Source organism: Harpia harpyja, chromosome Z (genome assembly GCF_026419915.1).
Source record: "Harpia harpyja isolate bHarHar1 chromosome Z, bHarHar1 primary haplotype, whole genome shotgun sequence".
Taxonomy (NCBI): domain Eukaryota; kingdom Metazoa; phylum Chordata; class Aves; order Accipitriformes; family Accipitridae; genus Harpia; species Harpia harpyja.
In genome coordinates, this window is record NC_068969.1 from 681,894 (window position 1) to 698,738 (window position 16,845).

The 16,845-nt window shown below is 39.7% G+C and overlaps 1 protein-coding gene across 9 annotated transcripts in view; it reads left to right on the forward strand.

Moving 5' to 3' along the window:
• The window catches only part of CARD19 (caspase recruitment domain family member 19), a 101,798-nt gene that overhangs the window by 54,323 nt on the left and 30,630 nt on the right, over positions 1 to 16,845 (forward strand). For 3 of the 9 annotated variants that reach the window (XM_052777922.1, XM_052777926.1, XM_052777934.1), the window contains one exon: positions 107 to 858. The exons of 2 other annotated variants lie outside the window; for them this stretch is intronic. In XM_052777922.1, the coding sequence (XP_052633882.1) occupies positions 107 to 147 (41 nt within the window). In that variant the 3' untranslated portion in view covers positions 148 to 858. Of the gene's footprint in view, positions 1 to 106; positions 859 to 2,808; positions 2,933 to 6,701; positions 7,922 to 16,845 lie in introns of those variants that run through there. 4 more of the 9 variants (XR_008233595.1, XR_008233594.1, XR_008233592.1 and 1 more) reach the window with 3 other exon arrangements.

Genomic DNA, 16,845 nt, shown 5'->3' on the forward strand with positions numbered 1-16,845 from the left:
ACAAAATTAAAGTTGAAGGCTGGGGGGTTATTTTAAGAGCGCTCTCATCGGTGGTTTTAGGTTTTCAGGTTTTCTGTCCTGGTTTTTTTTTTTTTTTTCTCCCTAGACTTATTTTCCCACCTGTACCACAGCAAAGGACGCACATAAAAACAATTAACGTACAGGTTTGATGGTGATGGAACATCAGAGGAATACTCAGATGCACAGGAACAGCACAACTGGCAACAAGAACAATAAAGTAAGCCTAAAGTATGAAACAAAGCAAAATAATTTAAATTCGATTTTTAAATGTCATTTTTGCAAGCAAACCTTCTGCTACTTAAATTTAACAGTGTTCAGAGTGAAAAATAAATAAAGATGTGTCTTATATGACCACATGTAATCTCTTTCAAGGCTAGGAAAGGACTGCTCATCTGCGCTGAAAATGTTCTTGAGTAGTTGTTCAGCGAACCTGTTCATATGTGTGGTGTCCAAACACGTATTCCTCAGGTTAACTCCTTCAAAATCTTCTGTTAGGAATCACTTTTCTCACTCTCTAAACAGAATTAAAGGATATTCTATTTACAGAATGTAAACGAACATATAGAATATAAATAAACAGACAGAATGTAAATATAAATAAATATAAATTGAATTTTTAAAAAAAGGTATAAAGGCCTTTTGCTAGACCTTGCGTAAAGAGAGACAATGTAGAAGCATTACTACCGATTCCTTTATCACCAAGATAGGGTTTTTACTTAAGCACCTCCTGTGGAGGAAAGCCCCAGTTGTATTGTTTAGTGCAATAAACACAAAGCTGTTGGACCTACAATCATGAACAGGTTGCAAGAGGCCACTGCTGAAAGGAGGTCTAGACACTTGGCTGTCCTCACTTTATAGCCATTGTGCTTGGGAATTAGCCGTTAGCCTGAGTCTCACAGACACGCACCAAGACCAAGCCCTGTCTGCAGGGAGGGATCTACAGTTCACTTCAGCAGGTCCCCCAGCCGGACTAGTCAGAAGGTTATATATGAGGTCTCGGACTGCAGCATACCCTACAAAGTGAGTCAGCCCAAAAATGCAGATTGAGGCTTCAGGATTGTGACACATCGAATAAAAATCTCTACCATATACCATATCGCTGCAGCTTTTTCCATGCAACAGATGGGCACGCCTCTCTAACATACAATAGCTACTGAGCGGATATGAGAGTGGAATTATGGCAACCACCTTAGAATTTTATGAGTCTCTGACTATTTAGTCCTTTGGAGTTTCTCCAGTGGGCTTTGATGGAAATTCATATTCACCTCAGCATTAAACTGCACTGACTTCTTGTAGCTGACTTTTGGTTTTGAGTTCACAGTGATTTTTCGCTAAAGCAGACTTAGTTGGTGACTGAATCCAGTTTTAAAGTCCACGCAGAAGCATATGGACAACAAGATGTGGCTAAGCACAAATTAAGCACAAGTTAGGGTTCCATTTTTAATACTAAAGGTCACTGAAGATTACATTTCATTCTACTCAGGACTGGGTTGAATTGATCATTAACTTTTGTCTCATAAAAACCCCTCAACACACTGTAGACTTGCAAGTTACTGTCTTCACAAACTGCACAGCAAACATTTATTTAATTAGACTGTATAGGAAATCCTCATCTATCTTGAATCCTAGTGGCCTTCTCTGCCTCTCTTTAGTACAGTGGGCTATAAAGCACTTATTTAGAGAGAGAAATTCAGTTTTGTTGTTATAGTCCATAGAAAATGGAAGAAACAATGTATTATGACAGCAAAGATATATTTGTATCTTTTGTTCTTCTGCTGAGGAGAGTATAGGGTAAAAGGAGAAGAATGGATGTGAGCTGAAAAAAACCTGTTTGTTGCACTATTTTGAACCAGTGCTATGCTGAACCCTCACCTGCCATGTTTCCAGTGGATGGGAATATCCTGTTAATTGCTCAGGTGGTGTTACGACCTGCCAGGGTGGGCACAATTTTGTCAAAGAGTAAGCAGAATAAGGTGACACTGGGGCACTTTGAAGCAAAGCTATAAACCACACTATGTTGTCAGTTCTTAACAAGTCTAAGGCTTGAAAAAGCACAATGCTTTCCTTAGTTTTTGGATTGTAGTAGCTGAACATCAGTAATGGACTCAACTAGGGTAGCCTTTATCAGACACGTTACCAGTTAACAGTCATTAAATATGCTTGGACCGAAATTGCCATGGTGTTTGGACCCAGAGAAAAGCTGGTCAGAATCCTCTCTGGCTGCAACTGTCAGTGACATTTTCAGAGATACTGCTATATTTTTAGTTGCCCCTTTTTCATCTTCTGTAGCTCTTCGCAAATGCATTTTGATAAACTTGTTTGGCAGTTGTAAAGGTTTTATTCGCTCTAGTGAAAATATTCTGCCCTTAATCCTAAAAATTAGAGGTCTGCTCTCTACAGGTGACACTTAGCGGTGATAGTGCTGAGTTATTCCTTCTCTGTGCTAACTCACATTTGTACTGCACAGTCACATGCCAAAGAGATCTGTGAGAATAGGACCTGTTGTTAATCTTATGGGAAATGGCTGTAATTTCAGTGGAACTGAGAAACAGCTTAGTCTGAGCTTGTGAAATGGCCTGTAAGCCAGTATTCACATACAGTCTGAAACAGTCAATTCTCTGTTGCATCTTTATGTTGTTGTGCTTGTCAACCTAGTGTCAATTTTTTAACAATAAATTTTCCTGTTATCCAATCTTAGAGTTAGTTCTGCTGGGTGAATCTGAAAAAAACCCTCACCAAACATATATATATATCTATATCTATATATATATCGCTGCTTATGAAAAGGACCTTGTGCTCCCTGTAGAAAAAACATTGCAGACGCAAGCTGGTGCAGACTCAAGAGATGTAATAGGCTGGTGGTGTGATCAGTCTGCAGCCATGTAATGAAGCAACAAGACAATACTGTGTTGTAGGTCATTCTTGTTTATGTGTGAATTTGAGCACAGTCATTATGGAATGAGAACTCTGCAAGTGTTATCACATGAGTCTGAGTCAGCATTTTTGGTGAGTGTTCTGCAGAGCGGATACTGGAGGGTGCAGAGAGGGTCCTTTGGACCACTGTCAGAATAGCCACTGAAACCTGGATGGAAATACTCAAGACAAAAAAGACCCATTGCACTGCCTCTTTGCATCTTAGCCATGAAATGAATTTGCAGTCTGTATTAGATTTTCAAGCCAGTAATTTTTATTAAATGTTTTGTTGTTTTTTCCCTCAAAATTGCTGTGATGACTATGGGACAGGCACAGAATGACCCTAGAACACTAATGAAACCTAACTAGAAAGGACAACGTTTTGCATTTTCACTAAAATTTCAAGAGTGGTTTGGTTTGGGGGAGGGATTTTTTTTGGTTTTGGTTTTTTTTTTTCTAAAATCTAGGAATTCATTTTCTCCGAGTGAATACTATTTATGTGGCCAAAGAAACAATCTGAAGAAGCCCAAAATAACAAGTACATGGTACTACCTGGCATCTGTGGTCACTATAAAAACAAGTCATTATGCAAACTGGTACTTCCTAACTAGAGCACAAGTTTAAGTAAACAAAATGGCATTTGGTATAATCTCTCTATGGGAAAAACAGATGAGTCATTCAGAAATGTAGAATGAGGGAAGGATCTAAGGAGGAGGGTACTGGCGATGAAGAAAGGGGACTGCTTGAGCTATTTAACATGGATATTGAGGTTGCAATTCCAAAACTGGTACTTTGTATCAGTTACCAGTGCATCACCTTTTGTAATCTCCTCCTACCTCCCTCAGCACATCTTTTTTTTTTGCTGGCATCTAGATTTACATATCTGAAATTTTAGTTCCTTGCCCTGGCAGCTATTCCAAACGACCCACCACCACCACCACACCTCTCTATCTACTGTAAGATGTGTATAGTTTGATTGTTTATTTGTTTTGGGAAGAGGTGAACGTGTGTTGTATCATTGAAACTACTTGGAGCAAAAGCGCATTGTTTTGTACTGTTTCTTCCTTTTTTGGTTTCCTGTTATTCCTCGAAGCCTTGCATTATACCCTGCAGAAAAACATGGTGTTTTAGAAATAATTTTAATGGCAAATACTTAATTTAGGCAGTTCTTGCTCCAAATGCCTGACTGATTTTAATGAAAATATCATTTACAAAAATAGCTAGCTGTTAGTATCTGATATCTTCTTAGTTCATGACTCCTGATAGCTGGGAACTCTAGGAAAGAAACGGACTTATTTTCTTTATATTTTCACCTGAATTATGCATTTAGTTGTTTTCTTGTGGTCTCCTGTCATAATTTCCTGCCTGATGCTTGCTCTTTGTGTTTATGTAAACTACTCGGGAGTTGGGAGAAGACAGACAAAAAGGAATTTCCATGATGCGCTCTGTGAATGGCAGGACGGGATGCAGTAGAGAGATATTCTTCACCTAAGGGCAAGAGACCTGTCCCACTTTCCCTTTTCAAAGAAAAATTGTGTGGAGAAAAAGTAAAGGAGATTTGAAGGGCCTGACAAACATCTAGCCTAGCAGCAGCACTGCAATATTCCCTGCATCTTCCATTCATCTCTCTAAGATCAGTCTTTGCTTCATGTGCTTCAGTCTACTAGTTCCCAGCAAGGCAACCTGTTTACAGTAACTTCATAATGTGTATGAAAATGGTGCTTTTTTCTATTGTGAATGGTGCCTGTATGGAATTACTTCTCTGCAGTTGGATATACCCAGTGATGTAACTGACACTGCAAGCTAATCTCCTGTAGTTCCTTTTGTGTCCAGGGGTCATGATACATAATTTAGATCTGACCTGTTGCATACACTGGCTCTTTAGTAGATCTATATTTAAATGATACTATTAATTCCATAGAGCCATAAGGTATTCTGCAATATTTCTGTTACAAAATTAATGACTTCCCACAAACTGCTACTTAGGCTGGAGCCACATAGGGCAAGTAAGAATGGGAGGTCTGGTGTGATCATGGCTATCAAGGACGTACTCACTGCAAAGAAGTTTAAACTGACTATCTGGACGAGGCTATGCGTTGGATATAAAGAAGAAAAAACAGACTTAAAACTGGTTTGGGTTATGGCTACAGCCATCTCTAATATTAGAGATGGTTGTGGATGGAGGAGTTGGTTGGACACACTCACTGAAAGATACTTAGATAAGCTGAAACTTGTCAAAGTAAAGTTTTGATTTGAGAATTAGTTGTAGCAATACATCTACTATGGCCACACAATCAGAGAAGCAGGCCATTAGAATATTTTTAGGGGCTGTAACAAGTGTCTGCGGAAGAGGGGTTTACATTTGTGTGTGTATAATATTGGTATGACAGAGCAGCTTTCTGTATTGTAGGCAGGTAACTGATTCTCTGCTACTTCAGAAACCATTTCTTGAATGATTACCGTTGCATAACACAGGGATAAGGAGGTTTATTGAACCCACTATATAATAGCCTACTTGCATTGCAAGTGGCTGGAGTTGCTCCAGAATAACTTAAATTGTAGGTCTGCCTGGCAGGCCCCAGGAATCAAGATACGTGGATGGTTATGACAATATCAAAGTTCTGGAAGTGACCTGAAGGTTTTGATTTCCTATGAGCTTTCATGAAAAGCCAATGATCAAGGCAAGTGATGGTGCCTTTCACTTCTAGTCAGTAGGTTCTGGAAAGACATTTTGTCTATTCACATAGAACTGGTTGTGAGCTTAATGCACGAAGCACATACAGAAATCTCTGGCCTCTGTTATTCAGAAGATCCGATTCGGCCATCACAATTGTCCATTTTGGATTTAAAATCTGTGAAAGTAGTGATTAAAAATATTCTTTTGCTTAAGATGTGCTGGCTTGCTTGGCACATATACGTCAAACAGACTTTCAGAGAAAGAGAAGGTGTCAAGCAGCATTAGACTCGTGCCAGAAGGAAATGAGTAAGCTCTTACCTAGAAATATGCAGAAACATCTATGCAAATGGTTTAGCATTAAAATAGGGACGTCTGGAGTTTGTGAAAATGATTTGACCCAGGATATACAATTTAACAATACTCTTTTGGATTCATTTTTGATACATTTAGAAGTGTAAGGCAGTTAATTTTCTCAGTAAAGAGGAAGTGCTACCCGTTACGTAAATGAATCTTCCATGCTGTAGTGCTTTTTTCCCCTGGGCTTGCTGTCCTTCACGCACTAACACATTTCTGTACAGTGCATTGTATTCACAGTACACATCAAATCAGCTGTGCACTCAAATAAACCTCTTAACTACTCTATTCTGCATTGTGCAAACAGATGTTCACGTAGTATAAAGTGCTTTGTATTGTTTATTTAAGCAGCTAGCGTGACTGTAGTACAGAGGTTAGCTAGACCGTGCCTGACAGGATTGGCTTTAGGGAGAAGAGGGCCCCGGTGGCCTTGGCCTCCCATGGAAGGGAGGTGGCTGGGGTGCTACGCTGCACTGACAAAGCATCCAGAAGTGGCTGTGTCTCATACGAATGTAGAGTCCAAAGCAGCGGCACGGCCACACATCATCTGGAAACCAGAGAAATCTGCCTAGGGTTGACATCACATGTCAGCATGCTCTCTAATTACAAACCATGTGTACACACATAACTGTGCAGCCCCCTAGCCTGGCCCATGGAGCAAAAAACTGTGCTTTATAAAAATTACTGGCATTCCTCCCTGGAGAGTCTGTTGATCCGTTTTTGGTTTTTTTTTTAGATGATGACAGCCAGCCAGGTTGTCAGGTGGTTCTGCTGTTCTCTAATTCCGGAGCGCACTTCCTGAGGAGATCTGGCACTGTTGGCTTAAGCTTTCTATTAACTCCATCCTGGAAAGACTGCTTCAGTCTGTGCTTATGTTGCTGCATCTGTCTTTCCTGTAAGGGGACAGTATTCACTCTTCAAGAAGTGTTACCACGCAGTGCTACCTGAGAAACTAGTTTCAACCTTTTACTTCATGTAGGAAATACATGTCAAGAATATGGATAGAAGAGACTCAATAGGAGGAAATAAAGCTCCTATTTTTATCCTCAGTCTTAGGGATTTCATAACTTTTACATTTTCAGGCTGAAATAGCTTAGCTTAGTCTATTTCTATATATTAATTTCTCCTTCTTAAAGTCCCAATAAAATCACTGCACCTTTTATTAAACACTGCGTGTGTGTGTATTTACACACTTCTACAATCAGAGAACACATGATTTTTATGCAAAAGTTGTGAAAAATTGTATAGCTGAAATAAGATGGGATATAAAGTTGCAAGTTTGGCATCGTCAGGCTGGTCTAAAAGTTCTGGTGAGCTTGAACACTGTCTTTATTAAAACTGTTTGTGAAGTACTGTGCTATGCATTAATGATTTATCTTAGCTGGTAAAGTACCTAGCTAAGAACAGCACATTTGCATGCGTCTGAAGCTGCGTAAATTAGCTGCATGCTGCAAAGTGTACAAATAACATATAGGTTTAAGAGGTGGTGGTGTGTTTTTAGAGGGTATACAGGTAATTGACTTTAGAGGTGCCAAATCTACGTCTAGGTAATGAATGTGAGATCAGGAATCAGTTACATCTAAATTTCCAAACTGTGTTGTCATTGTTTTATTCTAGCCAACAGAATCTTATTATCATTAAATTATTTTTATAGATTTTATTACATAAAATAGATGGACAATGATTTAAAAACTTCTATGTGCAAACTCTAGGAAATAATGTTTATTTTTGAAAGGTTAATTTTAACTTTTATCATCAAATGTATACTCAGTGATAGGTCAGAGATGACACATTATCAATAATACTTTCCAGAACAATGAGTTTAAAAAAAAAGCAAGCCTAATGTATTTTCCAGATGTTGTCAGCAGAGGTGGTGCAGTGCTCTAGAAGAGAGTGGCAGGAGGTTATCTATAAGCATGAGTCAAGAATGCATCTGTTTACATGCCAGGTCTTTGTACAGGTGTGAATCTGAATTGTACGTCCTTACATAGCTTGTCAACAATGGGGTAAATAAGAGAAGAATCAGGCCCTGGAGCTACTACTGGCAAAGTGTGACTCAATGAAAGGAATAATCCAGTTAAATGAAAAGGCCTCTGTATATGGAATTACTCCAAAATGTAATTCATAGAACAATGCGTGCTATTGAAATGTAGTTTAAAAAAAAAAAAAGAAACAAAAGAAAAAAAAGACCTGTTCAAAGGGTTCTTTTGTATCACAGACTCATGCTTTTAGGAGTAGTTCCCAGCTCACAAGATATATGGGGAGAGGAGGGCGGGAGGAAGGAAGGAGAAAAGAAAATTTTCCCACAAGGTAGAGCACCAGTTCCACAGGTGCTATAGCAGTGGTAAGATTCCCGAGGTCCTGAAGCACCTACCCGACAATGGGCCAGAGGGAAGAAATGAAGAATAGAAAAGTAGACTCCATTGCCAGGGTCCAGCCCATCCCCATTCATTACGTATTTTATTAATTTTACTGTCTTTTAAAAAAAAAATGATCCTTGCTAGATATCACAGTCTTGCAGCAGTCAGTCAAAGTTTTTAGAGCTCTTGTGTTGTAATAGGATTGTGACTGTGTGCAGGGCTGCACAGGCCGTAGGGTCTGAACCTGTTTGGTTTTGTTTGGACTCTCTCAAGACTGAGTTCAAGTTCCACTGTGTTTATGTCAGGTTTATGTGCGTCACATGTGCACTGAAATACTGCAAAAGCAGCTTATTAGTGTGACTAATGTATGCAACAAGGGAGACCATCTGTCTTGAGTAGGCAAGTAGTGAGGCTGTTTTCATTGTCTAGTAAGAATGCCTACTTAAGGTTGGTTCTTCCAGAACTTCCAGAAGTTGTATATTCCTAGATTCTTAGGATAATTCAGGTTGAAAGAGACATCAGGAGGTCAGCTAGTCTATCCTTTTGCTCAAAGTAGGATCAGCTGTGGGGTCAGACCAGGTGACTTAGGGCTTTACCCCAACCTGATTTTGAAAACCTCCAAAGCTGGAGACTCTCTGGGCAACCTGTTCCATTGCTTGTCCTCATGGTGAAAAAGTTATTTCTATTGTCTAGTCTGAATCTTTCTTGTTTCAGCTAATGTCTGTTTTCTCTTATCATCCCACGAGGCACCACTGTGAAGAGCCTGGCTCTGTCTCCTTGGTGGGCTCTTTGTAGGTATTGGGAGGGGAGGCTGCTACGAGGTCCTCTCAAGTCTTTGTGTTGAACAAGCCCAGTTTCCTCGGCCTCTCCCTCACGGGGCAAGTGCTCCAGTCCTTTGACCATCTTGGTGGCACTGTGCTGAACTCATTCCAGGTTATTGATGTCTGGTTTGTAGTGGCAGCCCAAAACTGGATGCAGTTTTCAACACATGGTCACTCATGAGTGCTGAGTAGTACAGGGGGATAATCATTTCCCACGATCTACTGGCTGTGCTGCTGTTAACACAGCCCAGGAGGTTGTTGGCCACCTTTGCTGCCAGAGCACACTGCTGGCTCATGCTCATCAGCTTTTAAGCATGTTTTTGGTAGTTTCTTTGTCATGATAACATTCCAATATATAAATTTACAAATACCAATTTACATCCCTTTCACATTGTCTTTTTGTCAGGTTCATAGGCAGAAGTGTTTTGGAAAGCCAGGAATTTGACAGTATAATTTTTTGTTTGTTTGTTTCTTTGAGGAAACCACATGAAATCTTTAGGTCTGGATCATTTAAAATTACATCTGCACAATTTGATTGCTGTTCATTAGTGAGACACGGTTTAAAGTAGCAAGAAGAAATTCCAGCTCAAATGTATATTTTGAGGCCAGAAATCACTATTGTGATAATTTTGCTTAAGTTTCACTCAGCACCACTTACAGTTTGCCCAGTAGCTTGTGGCTGAACCAGAGCATATATTTTAAAAAGACAGTTGGTTTTGTTTAAGTCCTCGGTGTTGCTTTTAAAACTGACATTGAAGGTACTTGACAGCTTTGGGATGTGGTAAACAATCAGCCTATAGACTAGACTGGACTGAAACCATTAAATATGATAAATAAGGAATTTTTTTAATCGTCTTAGACCTGAAAGTGTTCAGTGCCTTCAGCAGAACTTGTAGACACTTTCATTCCACCTGTGATCTTCATTCCCCCCTGCAGTTACACTGAGTGTTATTGGCTGTCTGTAGAAATACAGATTTATGTTGGTGTTTTACTGGCAGACTATCAGAAATACATTGCAAATGTTTTTTTCTTTTTGTTCCTATCTTCAAGAATACACATATATGTAAGCAATATGTTCTTTAGAGACCTGTTGCCTAAAGAAAGGAGCGCCATCTGGCTTTTTGTTTCTTCTATGGGTTGAATATTTGATGCAGTATATAAAAAAAATTTCCAATGTAGCCAGTTTACTAGCACTGTGTTGCCATGTTTTCACTTCATTAGGTGCTTATGCTTGCAATTATTTCCCGTTGTTGGCTTTTCTTCTTTTATATGCTGAGTGACTTTTATATTCTTATTAAATCTTGATGGTCACACTAGTTGTGAGTAATCTTCTCTGACTTAGAATATAATAAACAGGGAATTAGACCATAAGCCATTAATAGGTCATAAAATAAAGAAAAAGGCTATCAAGAATATCATAAAGTCAGTTACATAGCCTAAATATATAAAAACATCTTTGTGTTTACAGGGTATTTGTTGTCATTTGTTCATATCTGCTTTTGTTGTAAGCTTTGTGAGGAGCTTACATGGAATGTGAGTTTAGGGTAACTGCCGCATTCAGATGCATATTTTACTTTTTTAACTTTGTCTGCTGTGTCAGTTTCTGCCATCTGCTGAACTGCGCTGCAAACATCTCTGTTTAATGCTGTCATTGTTCATATGAAGGAGTTGAGCATTGGTCCAGTGTTACAAACTGAAATACTGAGGTATGGAGGAAATGAACCAGAACTGATAAATAATTTTTTAAATCGGGCATAGATGGATGGGGTTTAGATCAAAAAATGTGATTTTTAAAACCCCTGTCTAGTTGGAGATTAAAATCAATAGTTGTGCTTCTACCTAAAGTCAAGAACTTCTCGCACTGAGCATCTTAACGCTGAAGCCGGACTGAAATCTAAAGGCTGGTTAATTCATCTCCCTGAGGGCTCTGAGGATGGAGGTCTGTTGCCCATCTACCCCAGGGCATGTGCAGTTTGTATTGACAGGACTGGGATCCCTCTAGAGTGCAGGGGTAAGATGCTAGTTTACTTTAAAACATGGTCCTTAGAGGAGGCAAGGTGGTAGTTCTAGATAAAGATTTGGAGTTGGGTCCAGAAGTGGGAGGTCCAAGGTCTCAGCCCGGCATGGAGCTGCTCAGTGGGTGCTTTGGGGAGCACAGGGAAAGCCAATCTGAAATCACATTTTCCCTGATCCAGCAAATTTTTCCAGGAGTGGTGGCATGACTTCAGCATCAGAGGTGCTGAGCACCCCGACTAGCATAGTGTGAAAGCCATTGTTACAGTCTTCGGGGCACCGGTTTGAACCTCTCTTATTGAGAAAGGAAATGATCATAGCTAAGTACTCTAACAACTACACTGCCACAGTTTGAAAGGGAAACACTGTTGCTTCTTTATTTTAGAATAAAGAATTTCACCCATCTCGGGGCGGGGGGGGTGTCATTCTGGTGTCTAGGCTATGGATCTTAAATGAAATCAAGTGACTTCTCACACTGTCTGTGGATAGAAGGAAGAAAAGTTGCTTGTTCAAAACATTTGCAAGCCAGGCGTACTAATGAAGGTGGGCCCCAAGAGGAAATCTAGCATGCTGGCTACTTCGAATCCCATTTCGATAGACCAACGAGGTACCAAACACAGAATCCCCAGATTTGCTTTGGGATCAGATGCTTCAGGAAGAAGTATTGCTGAATGTAAGTTCTGTACTGGATCTGGTTCCTAAGGGACCTTCAGGTGACTAAACACAGGCTACATCTGTGCTTGGAGCAGGATCCAGGTGTCCTCATCTGCAGGCCTGTGCTCTTATTCACTGCCAGCCTCCACAGTTCCGAGGAAGGCTGTTTTTAAGGCAGGGATGCAGGCAGAATTTAATCTTTTGGGCTAGAACCGTCTCTGTTGTAGGACTGTATGTGAATCACTTCTGCAGTGCAGCTGGTTGCCAGGAGGTCTAACTGTGAAACCCTAAATCTACCAGTCAGTGTGATGGATTGTAAAAGGGTTACAATGAAAGGGGAAGTCGTTAGTCCCTTCTGGGGATTTCCTTCTTGAGCACCACCAAATCATTTTTCTAACTTCCTAAGTAGGCAGAAGGAGTGAGATATGAATTTATCTTTCTCTCTGGCATTGCTTTTCTGCAGGATTGATATATAAACCAGAGGTAATCAATGACTGAGAGACAGGAAACGTTCTAATGCTGGGGCCAGGGCAACTGTGGTTTGGATATTGCTGCATGCTGCATTTCTAGGCACTTGTTTTTTATTTCAGAAGAGAAACTTTAATGGTAGTGTGTAAGAATAATGGATGCTTATACTAACACACTGGGCAATCTCAGAACCTTTACAAAGGCATTACTACTAGACACTCAAAAGTACAGAAGAGGAATTCTGAAATGCTTAAAAAAGAAAAGTTTGACCAAGTAGGGGTTTCTGGATGAAAACAGAAATAACCACCTTCACATTTCTAGGAAAAGGAAACACAAGAGTCTCAGCCTGGCTTAGAAACACTGCATTTTTTCATATCTGTGGCCTACAAAGATCCATCAGGAGGATGAGAAGGAAATTTGTATCTGGACCCTCTAGTCTGACCGTGTTCTAAAGCCCTAGTTTATAGTATGGTGTAAATATTTAAATTATCATCAGCAATTATAGTTAATTACTTTCTTGGTAAGTAACATCTCAAATTTGCTCGGCAAATGCTTCTGCAATGGTGCTGGCTGTATGGGAAGTGAAACATTACTTATTACTCTGAACATATACCTTCTTAAACATCTGCTGTCAGGATAAATACAAAATGTGAGAAATAAAACTGCTCTGATGTAGTTAATTGCTACTGGTCTGCCACTTACCTACCTAAAAATGCACTACTCTAGAACCTAGCAAACATAGCATGAGGATGAAAAGCAAGTGCTTAAAACTGGTGCTGTTTTCCAAACCAATTGACTGGAAATATTGTAGGAAAACTAAGGATTCAAATTTATCCCCATTTGAGGGATGCCTATTTCTGATTATGTGTATGTTCCAAATAATTCTTGCCTTAATACATAAAAAAAGACCAGAATTCAAACTCCAGAAAGCTTCAGCTTTGAGACCTTTATGTCAGATCCATTTGCAGTATCAAAGCCCACGCAATACAGACACCAAGAAGGACTTTAACATAGTTCAAAAAAGCACTAAATTTTTAAGTGTTCTTAACTGTTTTTCGGACTAGACATATTCAAGTACATTTTTTTTATTTTGGTGGAGGCTTAAAAGTGGCTATATAATGGGATAAAATATAAGACGTATGTGTACAAGCTAGTATGTGAAGAGATCCATATTGTTCTGTTCTTCCAGAACAACAAGGTCAGGAAACTAAATGAGTTATTTATGTCCATTTTCACTGAGAGAGGTGGAACCAAGGTGCTCTCAAAGTGGCTTTCCAGGAATTGAACATTCTTTGGTAACCTTAGGTCAAAGTCTGACGATGAGTTCACAATTTTAATCCTTCTAACAATCGCAGCACCCTGCCGCCAGATGGTATTTATCCAAGTCATAAAGAAAACAATGCAAAATAGAGACTGCCACTATTATGTGTGATGAATTATTGGAAACCAGCTTCTAGGATTTTATTGTTGTTATTGAAACAGCTCCATTTTATTAAAGGAAGTTTAATCTAGTAAGTATATACAAAGCTTGTCTGTCAGTTTATCTGACTATCTACTCCACAATATATTTTTTCCTTTCCCCCCCCCCTTTTTTTTTTTTTAAATAAATCTGTCATAAGCAGAAAGGAAAGGGCATCTTTGGTCAGTGGTCTGAGTAAGTTTGTCCCAATGCTGTTCAGGATACAAAATACATGCTTATATTACCATGTTATAGTAATGATCCCAAGAAATTATTTGCTTTGCTTTTAAGTGGTGTACCTCACTGTAGACAGTCCATTCAGGAAATTAATTGGAAGTATAATTAAGGACAGTTACACAAGGCTTGAAAAACATACAGCCACACAGAGCCAAAACAGCACAACTTAACCATGAGCATGTTGCAATTCCTTAACCTGTTTTGATTCTTTGAAAGGATTTGGTAATGGCTGATGTGTTTAACTTAGATTTTTCACAAAGAGTTTAAGAAAGATATCTCTTAAAGCTCTCAAGTAATTGGGGGAAGGAGCCGAATTGCATTGCCTGTTAAACCCTGGTTAAGCAGCTGGAAACAAAGAAAGTCATAAAACTGTTTCTGTAAGTAACACTGCATCAGTGCTGAGGTCCTGGATATTTGCAGTTTGGGGAAGGCTGTGGGGGAAGCTGCTGCCCCTCTGCCAGGAGAGCTTTTTCTGCATCCCTCGGCCTGGGAGCAGCTGCTGGCACAGAGCAGAGCAGGCGGCCGCAGCCCTCCTCTGGCTTTGAGACAAGGGGTGAGTGGTGCAGCAGCGTGTGTAAGGCTTTCCCTCCTGCAGGACCTTTTGTGCCATCACTTCAGATGGGCTGTGGATAACAAGTACAATAAGCTGCTTGTATGCAGAGGCCTTTGGATACCTCAATATTACTGCCCCTGCCAAAAAGTCTGGATCTGCACTGAAACATGAAAGCTACTCCCAGTGTTTCCAGTATGAGTTAGAAGCCAGAAATTCAGAGTATGGTGAAACCTGCCTTCAGAAATTACTCAAAGGATACAAAAGACTTCTTAATAAAGGTAAACCAAGCCTGTAGACAGTACATTTGAGGATACTTTGGGTTAGTCTCTCAAAATATGATTCTAGCATACAATTGTAGGCTTTTGGACAGGTTTTCCTGTTATGCAACTGTAAAGCCAGCAACCGAATTAAAAAAAGAAGAGTAAGATTTGAGAAGTATTCTATCTCTTCATGTATCTGTTCAGGTTTGGAGATACAGCTTGTTTTGCTTTAGAAACTTAAGGGTATCTAGAGCCATTCTCTTCAAACACAGTTCAGTATAAATTTGCTGTGAAAAGCAGCTACACATTACTGGAAAGACCAACAGCCAGGCTAAGGAAAAGGTTCTGAGTAAGTGCAGGCATATTTAACTGTGATAACACTGTTTCTCACTTTGCTATTGTTTCATGGTGCCAGTGATTTGAGAAGCAACCAGGCACACGACTGTGTATTATCCCACTAATATATATACTGAGACATACCAAGGAGAGAGACATAAACTGTCTCCCCCACCCAATATTTATATCCTAGCTAGATAATACTGTAGTACAGAAGGTAGCTGTGTATTCTGGCTGCCGGACAACATTCCTGGATCTGCTAATGCAATCCCACTGAAGCGGAGCAATCATTCTGATGCATCTTTAAAGAGACTTCTGATTTTTAAAGTGAAATAACTCATGGGGAGGGAGTGCTTACTAACATGATTTCCAAGTAGTAGATGTATGAGTGAGCATCTTGCTTATATTGCCTGTGTACTGTGCCTCTTTCATGATAATGGGAAGAGAACCTGTGTTTTTGTGGGCTGTTCCAAATCCTGCTGAAATTGAAGGAAATCCTGCAGTGAGCTTTTGCTGAGTGCATTGAACATGAACCAAGACTGCAGTAAAAGATATAAAAGGAAAATGTTTCTTTTAAATAAATAAAAAAGACATTTGATACCTGCTGAGTAGTTTGCATGTTTTATCTCCTTTGCCTTACTCTTTAATTGCCTTGCCTACTTTACCTTTTCTAGGTCTCACTGTTTTACTTTATATGGAGTCTATAGCTGTGGGTTTATCTTCTTAGCTGGTAGTCTTTTGTAGGAATAAAATAAACTAGCAGGAGGGAGAACCAGGCTGCTTCCAGAATAAAAATATACTGCCTGTATCAAATGTCCCATCTACCTTCACAGTCTGATTGGAAAAGAAACCATATTTAAAGTCTGTATTGCTGTGGGGTTTTGTTTTGTTGGGTTTGGGGTGGGGTGGTTTAGGGTGATGGCACTTCAGTAGAGTATCCATCTTGTTTTCTCCATCTCCCTCCTTGCCACTCACTATTTTGCCTGCTCCGTCTTCCTGTGATGTCTTTTCTGTCCCCAGTGGTTTAACAGCTTTTTAATCCTCTGGAGCATATTCAACAGTTTCTCTATGTGTGCAGAGTGAACAACAATTCCTTTTTGTAGGCTCTGTGCAAATGTTTCTATCATGGCTCTTTGAGCACATGTGCTAGCTCACCATGGAGGGCAGAATTCTTTATTCCTTACAAAGTACTTGCTGTTTTAAGGTTAGGGAGCTGTAGATTAAAATGGAAGTAGCAGATCTATGCTTGCATGCTATATGGTGACTGCGCTGCAGCCATGCATGAAGGCTTGGTTATGTTTGGCCCACCTGCCTTGGACAATAATGATTTTATAACTTTGTGGCAAGCAGCATAACCTTTTTCATTAGCACCATCAGTGATGCCTTTTTTGTATCAACAGTCCTGTGGAAAAAGATTCATTGTATTGAAATAGGGTATACGGATGCTTAGTGTGGGAAGAGTTCAAATGCTGCAGCCAGCATGTATATCATATTCTCTCTGCAGTTTGTAATATACACTAATTTTAATATTCGAATGAAAAATGGAAGTGCATAAGCACAACCTGAAGCAATATACTAGCTCTCTGCGATCTTCCCTGTTTATTTATGTATAGCCTGAAATAGGAACACACAACAGAAGGCACAGATACTGTGGGTGGCGGGCGACAAATGAATGGTCCCGTCTTCGATTCTGAAACAACGATTGTAGTCTACGGCTGT